The 21,297-nt window shown below is 38.0% G+C and overlaps 1 protein-coding gene across 4 annotated transcripts in view; it reads left to right on the top strand.

The window, feature by feature from the left end:
- LOC145988567 (uncharacterized) overlaps positions 1-21,297 on the top strand; it is a 58,937-nt gene that overhangs the window by 16,209 nt on the left and 21,431 nt on the right. For 2 of the 4 annotated variants that reach the window (XM_083123513.1, XM_083123514.1), the window contains exon 4: positions 2,113-6,429. The exons of the other annotated variants lie outside the window; for them this stretch is intronic. In XM_083123513.1, coding sequence (XP_082979639.1) covers positions 2,113-3,571 — 1,459 coding nt within the window. In that variant the 3' untranslated portion in view covers positions 3,572-6,429. Of the gene's footprint in view, positions 1-2,112; positions 6,430-21,297 lie in introns of those variants that run through there. 4 annotated transcript variants of the gene reach the window in all.

The following is a 21,297-nucleotide window of genomic DNA, read 5'->3' as shown; positions in this document are numbered from 1 at the left end:
TGGATAAACCTGTTCTGGGTATTGCCTCCCTGATGTCTTTATCGTGTTCCTTCCACCTTACCTCCATGCTTCTTCCCATTTGCCCAATGTATTCTTTATCACAATCACATCTAATCCTATATACACCCTTCGCTCCCTCCTCGTTTTGCTTTACAATTCCTACGTTCTTGTATTCTGTAAAATGTTTTTCAATGTTGCGTGGAGCCCTCATTCCGCATTTTATACCAAATTCCTTTACTGTGTTTTCAATCTTTTCAGAAACCCCTTTAAAATACAGAATCCCCGTGAACCTATATTTCCTTTTCTCTTCTCCTGTATCCTCCCCCTTCTTCTCTCCCCCTTCTTTATTCATCCCCCTTTCCTCTTTTTTGCAAATTTTGCATGCTCCCCTTTGAATCCTCCTCATTTCGTTCTCCTTATACCCATTCTTTTTTCCTACCCCCATGATCCATTTTTCCTCTTTTATCAATTCCTCCTTACGATTACATACCCTTTTTGCACTGATATAGAAGATTAAAAATACATTGTTTTTTGTTCTCCTCGCATGCTCTGATTCTTTGCTAATGTCAATGCCTTATGAAAAACTCCTGTTCCAATTCCCTTTTTTTAATTATAATCTTAAGGTCCAACATATTGATTTCATCATTTTTCATTTCCTCCTTTGTAAACTTAATGCGGTCTTCCTGTTCCCCTAAAGTTTTAAACATCCTATTTAAACCTTTTTCCTCACCTATTCGTCAACATATCTACCAAAGTATTTGACCTCTCCTTTCACTTGTTCAATATCTGTCGTCTCAATATAATGCAAAAATATGCTGGATACGATCCTGGAGACCGGGTTACCCATAGCTAACCCTTCTTTTTGTACATATATCTTGCTGTTAAAGCTAAAGTAGTTGTATCCAGTAACTAAATGAAACCACCTGACATATTCCCATGCAATTATAATGCTTAAACCTTTTTCCATTAGCCATTGTTGCAAACAGTCCGCCGCTTTATCCCTGTGGACACTCGGATATAAGTTTACAACGTCAAAAAAATCTTTAAATCTTTAGTTGTTATTTCAAGTTTCTCTATTTCTTTTTCTTACCTCCCACGAGTTCCTAACACTATATTCAATTTTTCCCCCACTTCTTTAATTTGTTTTACTATTGTTTTAGCTAAATTATATCCCAGGTGCAAATACATCGGGATAATAGGTCTTAAGGGGATTCCCTCTTTGTGTGTTTTAGGAATCCCAAACACTATTGACATACTACCTTTATTGTTACCTTCAATTAATTTCTTTTTTACAGTTCTTGTTAGGGTGATACTTGTTTCCACTCCTTCCCTGATTTCCCTCGTAATTTTGTTAATTGGGTTTTTCTTTACTACTTCAAAATCTTTGCTACATAAACATTCTTCCATTTTTCTTTTGTACTCATCCTTATCTATAAGCACCATTTTATTCTTCTTATCGGATAGGATCAAAAATACATTATTTTCTTTTACCCATTTCTTAGCATTATTTAACTTTCTCTTATAATTCCTATGTCTTTTTTCTCCCTTCCTTGACCACTTTTTATTTTCCTTTTCCTTTAAATTCTCTTTCCTAATCTGTTCTTCTATTATATCGTGAATTTTTAGTTTAACTTCAATTTTATTGTCCACCCTTACCCCTATTCCTTCTGTTGCAATTATGAATTCCTCTTTCACAATCCGTTCATTTCCTATCGCAAATTTTGGTTCCTTCCCCATAATCTCTTTTAGATCTTCTGGAAGTTCATATTCTGTTAAATTCAACAAATAATCCTCCCTCCCTTCCTTTGTTCCCTTATTTTCCCAAATGTTCCTACTTCCCATTATTGCTTCCAAAATCACCAAAATCAATAGTGATAATGCTAACAACTTACCATCAACGTGAATGACGTTGATGGTAAGTTCTTACAATTGCCAAGGTCTTTTTTAATGTAGTAAAGTGGAGCCAGAATTCGTGTGACATTCAGTACACATGTGTTTGTCATCAATTGCCATCACTTGTGCTAATGTTATAAGGTCCTTAAGAATTAGACCATTACCACTTTCTACTATTCATATTTTGATGAGTTATGCATAGAAATGTATGTTTTGCAGGGGGCAAAATTTGAAATCAATTTGCCATTATGAATGCAAGCATTGCAAGAAGACATTTTTACATAGGTATAACTTGAACGTTCACACAAGAATTCATATGGATATTTGCCCTTACGAGTGCAAGTTATGCAAGAAGAGATTCACAAGTAGAGGATACCTGAGAATTCATTCGGGACTTCACTATGGAATTCACTCTTATGATTGCAATGTGTGTGAGAAGAAATTCACAACAAAAGGAAACTTGAAAATTCATTTGCAATTTCATGAGGGAATCTGCCCTTACAAATGCAAAGTGTGCGAGAGCAGCTTTTCACAGAGAGGAGATTTGAAAATTCATTCCAGAATTCACGATGGAATTCGCCCTTATGATTGCAATGTGTGTGAGAAGAAATTCACAACAAAAGGAAACTTGAATATCCATTTGCGAATTCATGATGGAATCCGCCCTTATGAATGTGATCACTGCAAAAAAACATTTATTAGTAAGACGCCATTGAGAAGACATTTGAGAATTCATGAAGGAATTCGCCCATACAAATGCAATTTGTGCAAGAAAAGTTTCACAGAAAGATGGACATTGAAAAACCATTTGGTAATTCATGAGGGAATCCGCCCTTACGAATGCGATCACTGCAAGAAAACATTTATTAGTAAGACTCTATTGAGAAACCATTTGAGAATTCATGAAGGAATTCGTCCTTATGATTGCAATGTGTGTGAGAAGAAATTCACAACAAAAGGAAACTTGAAAATTCATTTGCAATTTCATGAGGGAATCCGCCCTTACAAATGCAAAGTGTGTGAGAGAAGCTTTTCACAGAGAGGAGATTTGAAAATTCATTCCAGAATTCACGATGGAATTCGCCCTTATGATTGCAATGTGTGTGAGAAGAAATTCACAACAAAAGGAAACTTGAATATCCATTTGCGAATTCATGATGGAATCCGCCCTTATGAATGTGATCACTGCAAAAAAACATTTATTAGTAAGACGCCATTGAGAAGACATTTGAGAATTCATGAAGGAATTCGCCCATACAAATGCAATTTGTGCAAGAAAAGTTTCACAGAAAGATGGATATTGAAAAACCATTTGGTAATTCATGAGGGAATCCGCCCTTACGAATGCGATCACTGCAAGAAAACATTTATTAGTAAGACTCTATTGAGAAACCATTTGAGAATTCATGAAGGAATTCGTCCTTATGATTGCAATGTGTGTGAGAAGAAATTCACAAGAAAAGGAAGCTTGATTATTCATTTGCGAATTCATGAGGGAATCCGTCCTTACAAATGCAAAGTGTGCGAGAAAAGCTTTTCACATAGTGGAAATTTGACAATTCATTTGAGAATTCACGATGGAATTCGCCCTTATGAATGCGATCACTGCAAGAAAAGTTTCACAGAAAGAGGAACATTGAAAAGACATTTGGTAATTCATGATGGAAATCGTCCTTAAGAATGCATTTTTTGTATGAAAAGTTTTACTCGAAAAAGATACTTGAAAATTCATTCTACAATTCATGAGGGAATCTGCCCTTATGAATGTAAAGTGTGTAAGAAGACATTTTCACAGAGTTCATGCTTAAATATTCATACTAGATTTCACGAGGGAATCCATCCTTATGAATGGAGTATGTATAAGAAGAGTTTAGCAATAGGAGAAAGTTTGAAAGTTCATTTACGACTTAATGAGGGATTTCGCCCTTATGAATGAAATCATTGTAAAAGGAATTTTACTGTTAGGGCAGCATTGAAAAGCCATTTGACAATCCATAATGGAATTCACCCATACAAATGCAGTTTGTGCAAGAAAAGTTTTACATGCAACGGAAATTTGAAAAAAAAACATTTAGAAATTCATGGGGGAAATCGACCTTTTCAATGTAGTGTGTGCAAGAAGACATTTTCACGGAATGGGCACTTGAAACGTCATTTAAGAATTCATGATAATATTCTCCTTTCAAATGCAATGAGTGTCAAGAAGCATTTAGACTTAGTTGACAATTGAGAACTCATTTTAGAATTCACAAGAGAATTTGCACAAGTACAATGCAGGAAGACTTTTACATAAAGAGAACACTTAACACGAATGCAGACGTGCAACAGCCCTTTGCAATACATTTGTGTTGTGAATGAACAGCAGGCAATATTCAAATGTATTTTCTGCATGCACATTATAACCACTGAGTGACATAGCCAGAGGAGGGGTAGGTACACTCAATAAGACACTCTAGCACCCTTCTGTCCTCCCACAACTAGTGTTAATTAAATATCAAATAATAACTTCTAAGAGTATGGGTATTTACATCTTTTCTGGGTGTTGTATTCAACATGTTGTCACTTTTCCTGTTCATAATGCCAACTTGACTTAAAAAAAAAATTTTGTCCTGTTACTGTTATGAATAACCTAAGTTTTAACCAGTTTTAAGAACAGGGGAAAAAGCATCATGAAAATTCTGAGGATCTCAAAACATCATGTGTAGCATGGACAAATTATTGTAATAGTGGGTCATTAATGGCAATGCTAATTAGTGGAGGACATTCAAAGGTGGTTCAAGTAAACCGATACTCCATGTCATAGTGGATCTTGCTATTGGGGAAGGGGTGTACTACAACAATGTGTGAGAAAACAGAGAAGTGGGAAGGAATAGCCCCAAGAGAGCCAATTTTTCTCACAACATATGATGAGTAAATACCAAGCAAGCAGGGTTGGCCCAGTTTTCCCCATGCAGGTATTTTCAGAAAAACCCACCAAAAAAAACCAGTCAAAAAGTGTTTATTTTTTTCAGAAAATGTTGTAAATTATTGCTTTAAATACTTGTGAGGTTCTACTTACGATGGTCCAGAACCCAATTAATGTCTCCGTAATCAGAGGCGAGGGCCACCTGCACCAATCACGTCATGAGAGCATCCAAACAATCCTCCCAACACCAAAATTACAGCAACTTCAAATTTATGTTTCCGATAGCTCCCACGAGTCTTACCTAGTAACGCCGGCAGCGCTGATTTGTTATATACTGTGGAGGACAACTGACCTCGAAAGGGATTCCTTTTATGTGAACAATATAAGTTTACTCAATAAGATCAATATTCAAATAAGAATATGCCCGTCAGCCACCATATAATTCAGTCTTGGATATCAAATTCAGAGCTAGCACAAATGTATGTGATGCAGTTTACATGTTTTATCCAGTCTACTTCCATACCGTTCAAACCTGTCTAACGGAATACCAAATTTTGTAGTAACCCAACAACCTTACCTTTCCCTAGCTGATTGCCATACCAATTACAAGCATGAAATAATATGAGTTACTTTGGCAAGACACACAAAGTTCTTCCCTCTGAAAGAAAACACACACTATTAAAATATGTTAACATGCAATTATCACATACCGATTTTTGTAAGCATATATAGAATGAAATAGAAGTTTCGAAATAATTAAACATTTATTCACATGAGAAATTACACCTCTCCCTGATCATTAACAGGAGCTGTTTATATATTCACTTGCACTCAGCTCGTAACTTAATTTAGTACGAACAGCTGAATTAGAATTAAATATCTTCACCGTGTGTCTGATTTGGCAACATTGCCTCATTCATGGTTATAATTCGTCAAGTTTATATAATTAACCCAGATAATTATACACAGACAATTTCAAGCAATTGCACATCTCTTACTAACCGTGCAAATTTTCACTAATTCGTCTTTCTGCCGACTACATGCCTGCATTACGACATGTGACCTTCAAATATTAAGACGCAATAAAATACCTTTTGTCTCTGATTATTACCCAGATTTAAAATTATAAGGATAAGCACTTATTCAAGGTTCTCTGGATGTATTGTATCAGATTATGTTCAAATTATTGGAGAAAACTCCATTTTTACATGTAACGGCATCGCCTGCCATTAGCTGTCAACCATGAGATACGGAACGCTAAATTTTTGATTTATTTTCCACACTAGATACACACGCTAGCATGCTTTATTCGAAACGCACTTCAGGTAGATCTACCTTTGAAGTATATAAACATGAGCTCATTAAAGTGATTAAACTGCTGCAGCTTACCTCCTGAAACGGTGGGTCACGTGATCCTTTTCACACCCTACCTTTGTCATGGAACTGCCTAATCGCATCACCTTACTTCCATCAATTGCTCGATCCAACGGCCGATCTCCTGTTGTACAAAGTGCAGTACATTCCTTCACTGTCGGACACTTATCTTCCGTAAGTTAATCAGTGAGGATTCCTTCCCACATGGTTCCGTTATTTCTCCTTCCCTCTTCCTCCTTCTTTTTTTCCCCATCCACTCGTCCCTCTTTCTTCTTTATACATCACGTTTTCCGCGTGACACAAGAAGTTTTACTGAACATAATATTAAGTACAAATATTCATATATGTATGTATTAATAATCTTAATGTAATAAAGACTTAATTGATTATAGTTATTTTATTCAAGCACAATAATGGAGAATATTACGCTGTAAATTTTATAGGTTTTCGCCATCACTGCAAATTGTCCTTGTGTGCAGCCGCCGACACATCAAAATGTCCTTGTGCATAGCGAAAGCAAACTGTTTTTGGCGGTAAATTTTATGACAATGAGATCTTCAACAACCAGAGATTAAAACTTGTTATAAAGGCACTTGCAATACCATGACTTTGAATTTAACTTCGAAATAACATTTACGTACAATGTAATTTAAGAATTTTGCAATTTATAATGAATTACAAATAGTGCCATCTAGCGTTATTTTCTGAACTTCGTAATATACCGGTTTACGGACGTAAGTAAAATATTTAAATGTTCTCAGCATTCATTACATTCTTGTAATATTATGATACCATATGACAATAACCGTCATATTTGTCGCCCAACAAGGGGCTCGACCCTTTTCGACAATTGTACATAATCAAATATATATATTTTACATTTACACCAGATGACCTAACCATTCGTCAGGACATATTCACCTAAAACATACACTCGCATGATTACATTCATAAAATCTTGATATAAATACAATATGTACAATACAATTGTTCCTTACCGGAAGGAAGAACTCCGTGCGTGCCCCAGATGTAACCCTTCTTTGCCATTTATACCCAAAATTTTAAGATCAGGAAATCCCTTGCAAACCCAAGAAAGAAAATTTCAGGCCCACATCTCCTGTGCTGGTGCGCCGCAGAACTGCACCTACTTGGTTCCTTACCCGCCGCAGGTACAAATTTCACTTCACCCACAGGAGAATGTTCCAAACCTCAGTCCTCACTACCCTCAACCTCATCTTGATTGCCCTTAATGGCAACACCTTGGGTGATGCTATCTCTCATCATCTGCAACCATTTTTCCGTATCCTCTAAACCCAAATCTGATAACTTTTTCATCCATACCATCAACTTGTCCTCGGAACAATTCCATATTTTACAATTTTCAATAGATTGGTTCTCTATTTTCTCCCCATTAATACAATCTACCAAAGACAGTGTAGAATCTTTGTTGTTTTTTACGCAAAGGTAAGGACCGACAAAGAGCTCGCAATATTTTCGTATAACTTTATCCCCTATACCACTCTGCGCTTGATTTTTAACAAAGACCAATCTACCTTCGTCAACTACAGGATTAGTGACATGTCTTGCGTTAAGTACTTTCAACCTTTCCCGCCTTTTGCTGATACTGCCTAAACTTGCCATAACCAATTTTTCATCCCACGTGAGCTTATTAGTTTCTACTCCCAACAACGGTATTTTTGTCAAACTCTTTTGCATGTTTAGCCTCAACTCAGCTGGTGAATAACCCGTTTGAGAGGAGATTGAACCATTGAGGAAGTTAAGGGCTTCTGGAATCCTTTCTGGCCATTTGGCATGGTTGGATATACATAGTACCCTCATCAGCCGATTTAATTCCAAGTGATACCGTTCCACTAAATTTTAGCACGGGTGGTACACAGGAGTGTACAGGAGTTGTACTCCCCAGCTTTTCATGACATCCTGAAAATTTTTAGATTGGAACTGTGGTCCGTTATCAGACATTATCTTTTGTGGTACACCTAAATGAACAAAGCATATTTTGGTTAATCTATTTACAATTGTGGCCGCATTACTGTTAACGACCGGATATGCTACTAAATATCTCGTGGCCGCATCCAACACGGTAAAAAGAAATCTTTCACGCCTTGGTCCTAGTGCAAAGGGACCTTGCAAATCGATAAATAACAACTGGCCTGGTTTGTCTGTGACATGCGACCTAGCAACGAACTTGGCCGGATGCTTATTAGGTTTGGTGCGTTGGCAGATATCACAATCTTTAATGTACGACTTAATATCAGATTTCATGCCTTTCCAATAAAATGCCTGATAGATCATTGCAAGAGTCTTGGCAACTCCAAAGTGCCCCATGTCATCGTGACAAGCTATTAAGACCTTTCCTATCAAGTTTACGGGAATGCAAATTCTGTGGCGTGAATTGTCATGGAAGTCTTTGATGTAGAGTACGCCACCATTCAAACAGTAAGTTTGATTCCAGGACCTAGAACGAGCATTTATCTTTTGAACCACTCCTTGTAGGTGATTGATTATTTCCAGCAAACCTATATCCTTGTGCTGCAAAGTTATCAATTCTTCTTTGGTAAACAACTCTCGAGCAGCTTTCATAACCGTAGATACGTTCACCAAGAACTGAGAATCCGGAATGTTTGGAAAATTTCGACTAAGTGTGTCCGCCAAAACATTATCCGCCCCCTTGCAATAATGCACACTGAAGGAGTATTGCTGAATTTGTATGAACCATCTCGTTAAACGAGAGTTCCAAGAGTGAGCCGATTCGAGCCACGTGAGCGACTTGTGGTCTGAAACCACGACAAATTGTCTGCCTTTGAGAAACGTAGAAAATTTCTCTATCGTAAACAATATGGCAAGAACCTCTATTTCTGTGGACGTGTAAGACTTCTCGTACGTCTTCAACAATCTACTAACAAATCCTAACGGCTTGATGTTACCATCCACAATTTGGTAACAATAACCACCAATTCCAATTAAAGATGCATCCGTTTGGATATATAATTTGTGGTCAAAATCCGGATAATTCAACGTTACTTCATGAACGACTAAAGTCTTGAGGAGCTTAAAAGCTTCCTCCGCTTCCCCTGACCAATGCCATTTAGACTTATGCTTCAATAATTCATAGAGAGGTTGTGCTGCAAGTGCGTAATTGGGAATATATTTGGATAGCCAGTTGAAACACCCTAAAACTCTTTGAAGCTGTTTCAAATTTTCCGGTCTACGCAAATTAACGATGCTCTCAACATACGAGGGATCCTTTTTAAACCCTTTTGTCGTGACCACATGCCCCAAGAACTTAAATTCCGTAACCGCAAACTTGCATTTCTCTAATTTTAAAGTGAAACCTGCACGTTTCAATCTCTCAAGCACCAGACTAACATGCCTGAGGTGAGATTCAAAATCTTTTGACTTAATAATGATGTCATCCACGTACACCACTACGAATTCTAGGAATGACCCAAGCACCCGATTCATAACGTCGACGAACACTGCCGTACCATTGACCGACCCAAATACAACCCTTTTAAATTGGTAGAGGATCCCCTCGAATGCGAATGCCGTATATTTTCTGCTATCTTTATGCAACGGAACCTGCCAGTACGCATTTCCCAAATCTAGCGATGTGAAAAATTGACAACCAATGAAAGACGTCAGCAAATCATTGATCTTCATTGGCGTGAGTTGCATAGGTTTGACGTGTTGATTTATTTTTTCAAATCCACACACAGTCTAATTTCCCCATTTGGCTTCGGGACGACTAGCAGGGGCGAACGATACTCAGAAACTGAGAGTTCAATTACTCCCCATGCTAACATTTGACTTAAATGTTCCCTGACCTTATCCCTATATGCAAAAGGTATTGGGTAATTCCTAGCAACTATTGGCACGCTGGTATCCAATTCCATTCGATGAACATACTCACCACATAAACCCGGTTTCTCTGAGAACATCGGTTCAAAATTAAGGATCATATCAATGAAACGTGAACTTAGGTTAACCTTCAAATTCAGAGAGTCCTTCACCTTTTCAGCAAAATTAGTCCCATCGTTCCCTGAAATTACATCTTTTAATACCAACTTAGAAACTGACACATCCTGCTCTATGCTGCCTGTTTCAATAAGCGGAGTAAATTTTAGGAGTGCCCTACCATTGGGAGTTCGATAGAAGAACGCATCATTGTTAAAATTTAATTCCCCTTGAATACCATAAATGACATCTAAACCTAAAATTATAGGTACACTTAACTTTTTTACGACAACTAATTGAACATAGAATTCATAACCCCCCAAATTAATATACAACTTAGTGATACCCTCAACTGATTTTGATTTTGTGCCAGAGTAGTCCACTAGCTTGATGTTGGCGGCAGACTCCAACCTGGGCCTAGAACTTAAAGACGAAACCGATCTCCACGTATTGTATTCAAGGAGACTGACCTCAGCACCGCTATCACAGAGGGCTACATATGGCCTTCCTAATATAGTAACGTCAATCAAAGCTGATGCACCACTTTGCGGACCAGCATTGATTGGGGTAACTAATTTCATGGCATCATCTAAATCACACTCCTCACTGCTGTCAACAATATTTACAAATAATATGGCAGGCTGAAACCTTACGCCCTCACCCCCTGCCCATTGGTAAGGGACCTCTGACGGTTTTCCATCTTAAATATTTGTCGACTATCACTAGGATACTCCTCAATGGCGTGAACCTCCGCCTCTACCACGAACTGAGTACCACAGATGGAGTTCACCTTACCTAGACTTTTGAACACTCCCTTTCTTTGAAGGAAATTCATAACTTGTGTTATCCCATCCTTATTCCAATGTACCTTGTCTACCTTACCACGAGAAGGATTACCCAAATATTCTTCATACAAATTCCCCTTAATTGCTCCCTGATCATTAAAGAACAGAGAAGCAATATCATGAACCTTTACGTTTTCACCATTATGAAACGACATTATAAATTCATTGACTCCCTGCCATTTCCGCCAGATGCCTGAGTCTTTGTCCCGCATGATACGCGCCAAGGGTGGCAAAGTCAACCAGTTAATTTCTTTTGTACGCTCCCCCAACAGTTTCAAAATTTCCAACAAGTTCTCTGTGATGGCCTCTACCGATTTGAATTGAAGAATATCATTTGTTCCTATCAAAACAATCACTGCGTCCGGCAACCTCGGACATGAACGAAGCCTTTCAATCAATTGCCCAGTGGTTTGCCCACTTACCGCCCAACCTATTTTTCGACAGCCTCTTTCGTCAAACGTGATTTTGTAATTTCCAATTGTTTGCGCTAACCTGACTGACAAGCTGTCTCCTATCAATAGCTTGTCTTCAAACATCGGATCCATTCCTCGATAACTGTCTCCTACTTCCCTACAAACTCGCGTATATGTCGAAGGCCTATGATCCTTGGGAGGATTACCCGCAAACAAACCCACATCACCTCCTACGATGAGATGGTCTTCGGACTATTCTGAGAATCTTTCCATGCACCCCTGGGTGAACTCTTTGGGAAGCGAGAGTCAAGATTACCCTTATTATCAGGACTCGGTGACTTAACCCTTACTTTGTTTATTCCCCCTTTTATCCCTTTACTTTTGGAGGGAAGAACCCATTCATTTTTGACAACTGCATCCTTAAGTGATTCAAAATTTTCGATAACATGGACAGCCTCTGTAAAAGACGATATGTCTTTCATTACGAAATGTTCCCTTAACTTGTACGGCAAAAGCGCGCCAAGCTGAGCCACAATATGGGACTCCTCAGCCTTAGGTTGAATGGAACGCAATAACTTGAAGTTCCTGGAGAAGTAAAGCAACACGCTCTCCTCAGATGTTTTCTGATACGGTGAGCTCAGAACCTTAGCTAGACAGGAACTTCGCCACCTTGAGCTTACGTAATGACCGATAAACTCAGTTTTGAATAGGGCATAAGAAATCAGTTTTGACTTCTTTTCTGAAAACCAAAGTTTTGCACTTTCTGTTAGGAGTTTTGGAACATAATTTATATATTGAGCTTGGTCAACTCCATACAACTCCAAGAGTTCCTCTACCTTTTCAAGGAATTCAGTGGGAGTTATATCAGTGATCAAGCCGTTAAATTTGGGAAATTTTAATAAGCCCTGAGGCTTGATACTAAATTGTTTCCCTCGAGCTAAACCAAGACTAATACTAGGATCAACTTGATCCACCTTCCCTAACTTCGACTTTTCCTGATCATTTCCTGTTCCCTGAAACCTACTGATCTTAGCCCTTTTATGCCTGGTTTTAATATAACCTTTCCTGTTTGAGACGAAACTCTTTTTGCATGGTCTGTCAGTGTCAGATGCAGATTCTGCACAGGAATCGCTGATGCCCGCCAGTGGCTTCACTGTACCACTCAACCTACCAGGTACGGTATCGGAATCATCTGTGGACGTAGCCTTATCTACAAATTTCCTTCCCACAAAATCAGGCACTTCCCGATCAATTCCCTGAACTTTCCTCTGCTTCACGCCAGACTCCTGTATGTCACGACCTTTACAGGAATCTCGCCTTTCCCATCTGGCCAGAACCTGATCAACCCTATCCATCGACTCCTCAAGAGATCGCAACGTGACCATTACTTCTACGGGCACATTATTTACCACCGAAGCCTTACTACTCTGATGTTCAGAAGAAATATTAACCACCGGCCGTGAGGTTGAAGGGGACTCCCTTTTTATTTCCAACAACTCACTTTCACTGACAGCTTTTACCACCTGAGACACCCTAGGGATCTGGACTGATGGAACTTTCCTATCTACAACTTTATCCACAATCCGTCCTTCTAAAGATCTAATACTAGCTTCACTATAAGACTTCAGTTGGTCAATAGAAACTTGCATACCCTGTACTTCTAAGTCCAACCTTTTTGCGATGGCATCACATTTCTTCTCCAATCCCTCTGCCCTACTCATGCACTCAATTCTATATTGAGACACACACAGTGTCAGGTCATGCAATCCCTCACTTGTCTTTAACGTGTCCAGTTTCAACTCTGCCATAGATCGGTTAGTTTCGTTTAAGTCAGTATGAAGCCTGCCCACCAGTTCACTAGTGTGAGCCAACAGCTCTGCTTTCATTAACTCGGTCCCTTCCTTTGACGCTTGACTACTTTCCCTGATAAAGGCAAGTACGGTATTCAAAGTAATGGGTTCCTCTTCAGTTCCCATTTTTTTTTTTTTAAACTTATTGTCCAAACTTATTATTCAGATTTATTTGTTCCCCACCGCAACAACTAAATCATTGAGTCTACATGATCTTTTACGATGGTCCAGAACCCAATTAATGTCTCCGTAATCAGAGGCGAGGGCCACCTGCACCAATCACGTCATGAGAGCATCCAAACAATCCTCCCAACACCAAAATTACAGCAACTTCAAATTTATGTTTCCGATAGCTCCCACGAGTCTTACCTAGTAACGCCGGCAGCGCTGATTTGTTATATACTGTGGAGGACAACTGACCTCGAAAGGGATTCCTTTTATGTGAACAATATAAGTTTACTCAATAAGATCAATATTCAAATAAGAATATGCCCGTCAGCCACCATATAATTCAGTCTTGGATATCAAATTCAGAGCTAGCACAAATGTATGTGATGCAGTTTACATGTTTTATCCAGTCTACTTCCATACCGTTCAAACCTGTCTAACGGAATACCAAATTTTGTAGTAACCCAACAACCTGACCTTTCCCTAGCTGATTGCCATACCAATTACAAGCATGAAATAATATGAGTTACTTTGGCAAGACACACAAAGTTCTTCCCTCTGAAAGAAAACACACACTATTAAAATATGTTAACATGCAATTATCACATACCGATTTTTGTAAGCATATATAGAATGAAATAGAAGTTTCGAAATAATTAAACATTTATTCACATGAGAAATTACACCTCTCCCTGATCATTAACAGGAGCTGTTTATATATTCACTTGCACTCAGCTCGTAACTTAATTTAGTACGAACAGCTGAATTAGAATTAAATATCTTCACCGTGTGTCTGATTTGGCAACATTGCCTCATTCATGGTTATAATTCGTCAAGTTTATATAATTAACCCAGATAATTATACACAGACAATTTCAAGCAATTGCACATCTCTTACTAACCGTGCAAATTTTCACTAATTCGTCTTTCTGCCGACTACATGCCTGCATTACGACATGTGACCTTCAAATATTAAGATGCAATAAAATACCTTTTGTCTCTGATTATTACCCAGACTTAAAATTATAAGGATAAGCACTTATTCAAGGTTCTCTGGATGTATTGTATCAGATTATGTTCAAATTATTGGATGCAGTAATTTTAAGAAGTTTTATCTTTTTGGTTATCAGTCACTTCCTTATGCAGGGGAAGTAATAGTGATACATCATAGTTTCAACTGTGATGATCAATTGATACAATAAATTTTTGCATCTTTAAGCATTACAAGGAAGAATTGAATACATTTTATTGAAATGTCATTAATTGTGTCATAATTAAATCGGAACATTCTTTAAATGATTTTTCTCATTTCTCATCATAATGGGTTGCTTGCCTATGCAAGATAAATGTTTTTTTTTATGTCTGGTTAGGAGTTGTTGCCCATGTAAGTTTTGCACCTTCATGATCTACAACAATTTCAGTTTTTCTTTTTTTTCCTTACTTTTTTTTTAAGGGTATATAGGGTACTCAAGTAAATACAATGTACATGTATACTTTCATATTTTGATCATTTTTGACATTTTCAAACCTTTGAATAGACTAGTTTTGGGTTTTGTGCATGAAACTAACAGGAGCATTATGTACTTGCACTATAATTTGACAATAAAATTATCAAAGTATGGTGCATGGTTTAGGAAAAGCATGAGTTAGGGTGGATAGGCAGAGGGATATTATCTGTTTAGTGGCTATGTTAACTGCAGTAAATTTACAATCATTTAGGTAAAATTATTTCTGCAGCTAGAAAACTTGTGAGTAAAATTGGATAATGTGTTTCAAGATGGTGGATGAAAAACTGATTTTCCCCATGTTCCCTATGCTATGCTCTACATCTTTTTTTTGTTCAAAACTGTCTAGAATACATTTTTAGAGTATAAGGAATTAAACTGAGTTATTTTAGAGATTTCATTGGTCCACAATTTTGCAGTAAAACTTTTAAAATAATATATCATAGCATAGGAGGGGAGTGGTGGTAAAATCACAAACGTCATATTTATGATAACCACCATAAATAGAAAGCTTTTGAGTTGCAATTTTTATAGTTGCACGATAACTTGAAGGATTAGTCTCGCATTCTATTTACAGAAAATTGGTTATCATGTTTAAAGATAGTAGACAATAGACCGGTTTAACATGACCTCCAAGAGCTTTAAATTATTCTCTTATTTGACTAGGTTACATTTTAGTATATTAAGAAAACAAGTCTCAGCAATGTTACAGCATCACTCGAGTGTTAATCTTTTAATAAAACTCTGTAATCTAGTGTGTGTTTAAGGAAGGGTGGGGATAAGTAACGAATTTTGAGACCATTATAACTGCAGCAAATTTAGAGGTTTTTAGCTGAAATGAATCACAACTAGATACACCTTGGGAACAATTATTTTGCATTTGCATTTGTTCAAAGCATTTCAAGATTGTAAATGAAAAATGGATTTTCCGTATGCTGAGGTAGATTCCAAATTTTGGTGACTTCTAAATGCTTAATCTACATTTTTGGAGATTAAGAATAGAAACTCTTTTAAGAATTTTAGACAATAAATGTTTTAAATATAGAGCATGTTTGGGGAGCGTTGGGAACCAAATTAATAGTTACTGATGTTTTGACCATGGCAATTGCCATTTTCATAGCAGTCAGATATTTTAGAGGATGTATAAGGTATTCCATTTGGACGAAATCAGCCAGACAATTAAATGTGGCAAAATACACGGATGCTTGAAACATCTAGAAAGATAATGGGGAAACACAACTGTGATAAACTGTAAAATAACTGCATTGAAACAGATTGAAAATATTGTGTTGCATAGTACAGTGCGTTTCACAGTCGGGTCTTCCACAGAGTGGCGGCTGTTACATCGGGCAGTGAGAGCGTGTCTGCCAGCAAACTGGATGCAACATCCACGTAACTGGAACTGCTTGCTATGTAATGAAATAAACTCGTACACTTGTAGAATTACATGGACAGTTAAAATTAAGATGAGCACGTACCTTGTTACAAGAGTTGTTGGAAATTATGTCCTCCAGCTTCGAAGGACATTTCTTAGGAAATTTTCACTAACATGTATCAGTTCCTCTTCCGAATGTTTTTCAATTACTCTCCTGATATTTTATTTCAATTCTTCCAATGTGTGTTTCAGGCTTAAAAGCTTGGTAGCTCGCCATGCAAACGATATGAAAATGTAAGTTCCTTGTGCAAGGCACTTGAGGGATTTTGAAATTTGTGTACCAATTGAGCTCCAACGTCATCTAGTTTCTTCCCAGTAAGCACACGCACTTCTTATAAAGAACAGACCCTGTTTCCCTAAATTTGCTCAGAAGTTCCCGAACATTGTCTCTGTGTGGAACAGGAACATCTGGGGATTCTGCTGCCAGATGCCTTCTGGCTTCTATACAAGAATTCGTAATGACGTAAGAGGCATACATAAAAAGGTGTAGTTTTAATTTGTACGTAGCTTTATTAGCAGTGGTGGCTCGTGGTCTGGCTCTATGGGTATGCACTTAAGACTATCATCCAGAAGTGTTATACCACCCCTGTGAAATACTCACACCCGTTTTTGCGTACATAATGAAGCTTAATATATTGGCAACCCAAGTTTTGATCACCTTTCACTGAGAATGGGGCTATGACAGAGTTATACGTATTTCATGATTTTTTTAAAACAAATTATTTTACAAATTTCAAATATTTTGGAAATTATCCAGCCAATCACGAAAAGAGCGATGTTATTGTGCAGTATGTAATTCAGCATTCGATAACCTGACAAAATCACTCATAACATAGAAATACCGATCTACAATGTCAATACTATAGTCGATTTGCAAAATATTTCGTAAAAACTTTCTCCCCGGCTCTGCTGATGTTAATGAACAAGGAGAATAATAACATTGGCATATGCCAAAGAAGCCGATCCAACTACAACATGGGGAAAATCAGTTGTAATCTATCTAGCTGTTGTTTATTTCTAATGACAGACTGATCAAACCAATCAAATCAAGCGAAATCAAGAGAATAATAAATGTTAAAGCAAATAACAGTACTCACTAAGTTCACACTGCCCTGCTTCGTAATCGTACTTCAGAATTTTCCTTCTCTTCCGCCGTATCCATATATTACTGCAGTTGCTACATGCTTTGTAGCTAACTTCCCTCCAAAAATTCAATACCGTTAAGTCTGCTTTCGCTATGTGCAGTTTCCCTATTCATGATAAATAGGGATGGGGGAATTCCCACCCTATGGATATTTGTTTCCTCTGTCTGCTTGTTAAATTTTATTCCTGATATTTGTAGGGGAACAACAAATTACACTAGTCAACAGCTAATTTTTTTTCTGAAACTAAATTACCCAAATTTCTAATAATTCGAAGGTTCTGAATACAAATTGACAATGAAAAATTCCAATTAGTTTTAGTTTTCCAATTTTTTTTTTAAGGAAATGGTTATACATTGGTTGAAAGTGTTACTGATTTATTTGTCAACACAATATGATGTGATGTTATTAAAAATGCAATAAATTCCACTTATTTACTGTTTCTTAAGGCATCAGGTATGCTGTCTTCTTGATGAAATATGATGGTAACGATACACGTAGTTCACAACAAGTTTCGTGGCAACCCGAATTCCTTAGAGCCTTGTGTCCATTCACTACCTAAAACATAAATCTCGATTCGAATTATAAACATCTATCTCTTCATGTCGGTCTGGTTTCATGTCACGAAATACACAGATATATAATAAAAAAATGTGCAATGGATCAACATACAAACTTTCACAGTGTTCATAATAAGATTTCCTTGCCAGTCCGAAGGAAGGCAAGGAATGCATATAGACCAGTGTAGATGTCCCCCTGGTGGAGGCACATATTTGTTCTGATTCCACTTTGAACTGTAGGTCCAGTCCTGACTAGCCAATCTGTCAATAAAGTTGACTTAAAAAAAAACTACACATATGCATATGTGCGAATTACTCACTTTAGTAAACAATAAGTGTTTCATAAAATATAAAAAATATAAAACCGTTTACTTACGATTTGTGAGTATGTTCCGTTTCTAAAAGCAACGTTTCAGGGGTCTACTGCTCCCTTCTTCAGGCACCTTCTTTGGCATGTATCATTGCAACATGCCGCGTCAATTTATGTCGAACAAGGAATAAGGTGGGAGGTTTCAATGGGTAAAAGAATTGTTAAAAAACTTGCCCATGCCTCAATAAAACTTTCCATATCCATTTATTCCTTCATGAAAAACCTCCGAAAATGTATAAAGGTTGAGCCTTAAAGCTGTGAGATCGCACTCTCCTCAGCCACCTGTGTTGGTACCCGATTGTCTTTCTTGTAGAATGCAGGAAGTTCTTCGAGGCTCTTTCCCCTCCCACGTAGCTTCCCTCCTTTCCACCGTATCCTTATGTCATTTCCAACTCGAAATCCTGTGTCTCCTGGGCTGCGTGAATTACCTCCGGTGTGACATGAAATCCTATTTCGTTTTTCTTCCCTAACTCCCACCTTTTAAACATCTTTATCCATATTTCATCTAGGTTCCCGTCATCTCTGTTTAGTTTATTATTCCTTTCCTTACATATATTAGTGGCCTCATATACGTTTCTATTTATTTGTTTATTTTCACTTCTAATGACCTCCCTTTTCTTAATATTATGTTGCTTTTCTATAATGTGTTCAGATAAACCTGTTCTGATATTGCCTCTCTGATGTCTTTATCGTGTTCCTTCCACCTTACCTCCATGCTTCTTCCCGTTTGCCCAGTGTATTCTTTATCACAATCACATCTAATCCTATATACACCCTTCGCTCCCTCCTCGTTTTGCTTTACAATTCCTACCTTCTTGTATTCTGTAAAATGTTTTTCAATGTTGCATGATGCCCTCATTCCACATTTTATACCTAATTCCTTTACTGTTTTTTTTTTTCAATCTTTTCAGAAACCCCTTTAAAATACAGAATCCCCGTGAACCTATATTTCCTTTTCTCTTCTCCTGTATCCTCCCCCTTCTTCTCTTCCCCTCTTTATTCATCCCCCTTTCCTCTTTTTCGCAAATTTTGCATGCTCTCCTTTGAATCCTCCTCATTTCGTTCTCCTTATACCCATTCTTTTTTCCTACCCCCATGATCCATTTTTCCTCTTTTATCAATTCCTCCTTACGATTACATAGCCTTTTCGCCCTGATATACGAGGGCAATTCGGAAAAAAACCTCCGTTTGGTTATCAATGACATACATTCGTAGATACAGAACTTGTATTATATACATTTGAAACTTACAACATTCCATTACTTTTCAACATAATCACCATTCAAATTGAGGCACTTGTCATAACGTTTTACAAGGTTTGAAATTCCTTCTGCAAGAAAATCTGCCGCCTGGGAATGAAGCCACCTGCTAACAGCATCGTGAAGCACATTGTCATTGTCGAAGCGGTGCGATGCAAGCCACTGTTTCATGTGCCTGAAGAGGTGGTAGTCGCTCGGTGCCAAATCTGGGCTATAGGGAGGATGACCAAAAACATCCCAGTGGAACTGCTCCAAAAGTTCTTTAGTACGTCCAGTAGTGTGCGGGCGAGCGTTATCGTGAATCAACACCACACCGGAAGTCAGCATGCCCCGACGCTTGTTCTGGATGGCTCGTCTGAGTTGTCGTAATGTTTCACGTACGACACCCAGGTCTCATCGCCAGTCACAATTCTGTTAAGGAATTGTTCTCCTTCTTCGGCATAACGCAACAGAAAGTCCAAAGCAGAGCCCATTCTGTTTTTTTTGTGCTCCTCCGAAAGGAGTTTTGGAACCCAACGAACACAGAACTTGTGGTACCCCAACTTTTCTGTCACCACCTCGTACAAAACAGTCCGAGAAAGTTGGGGAAAGCTCAGAGAAAGTTCCGATATCGTGAACCGACGGGTTTCACGGACAGTTTTGTCAATTTCCTCCATGAGTTCGTTGCTGACTACAGATGGGCGCCCACTTCTTGCCACATCGTGCACGTCAGTTCGTCCATCTTTAAACATGCGACACCATTCACGTACGACACTGTCACTCATCACATTTGGTGATCACACAGTTCGCGATGAATCGCAGCCGCCGAAAGATTTTTCGCACACGGAAATCGAATTACGGCACGCACTTCACATTTGGCGGGCTTTGCTATTGGAACGTTCATTTTCAATTGTTGTAACGGACGAGTGAACTGCAACACAACCTTCTCCTTCCACTGCTCACTGTCTACTGGACTACCGCACATACTGCCACAGGACTGACGTCGCTCTTCCTGGACATTTCCCGCGCATGCTCAAACGGAGGTTTTTTTCCGAATTGCCCTCGTAGAAGATTAAAAATACATTGTTTTTTGTTCTCCTTGCATGCTCTGATTCTTTGCTAATGCCAATGCCTTATGAAAAACTCCTGTTCCAATTCCCTTTTTTGTACTTATAATCTTAAGGTCCAACAAATTGATTCCACTTTCACTTGTTCTATAGCTGCCGTCTCAATATAATGCAAAAATGTACTGGATACGATCCTGGAGACCGAGTTACCCATAGCTAACCCTTCTTTTTGTACATATATCTTGCTGTTAAAGCTAAAGTAGTTGTATCCAGTAACTAAATGAAACCACCTGACATATTCCCATGCAATTATAACGCTTAAACCTTTTTCCATTAGCCATCTTTGCAAACAGTCTGCCGCTTTATCTCTGGGGACGCTCGGATATAAGTTTACAATGTCAAAACTCATAATTCTATCTTTAGTTGTTATTTCAAGTTTCTCTATTTTTTTTACCTCCCATGAGTTCCTAACACTATATTCAGTTATTTCCCCCACTTCGTTAATTTGTTTTACTATTGTTTTAGCTAAATTATATCCCAGGTGCAAATACATCGGG

The sequence above is a fragment of the Lepisma saccharinum genome, chromosome 6 (genome assembly GCF_977018435.1).
Source record: "Lepisma saccharinum chromosome 6, izLepSacc3.1, whole genome shotgun sequence".
In the NCBI taxonomy this organism is placed as follows: domain Eukaryota; kingdom Metazoa; phylum Arthropoda; class Insecta; order Zygentoma; family Lepismatidae; genus Lepisma; species Lepisma saccharinum.
This window is presented reverse-complemented; position numbering and strand designations above follow the sequence as displayed.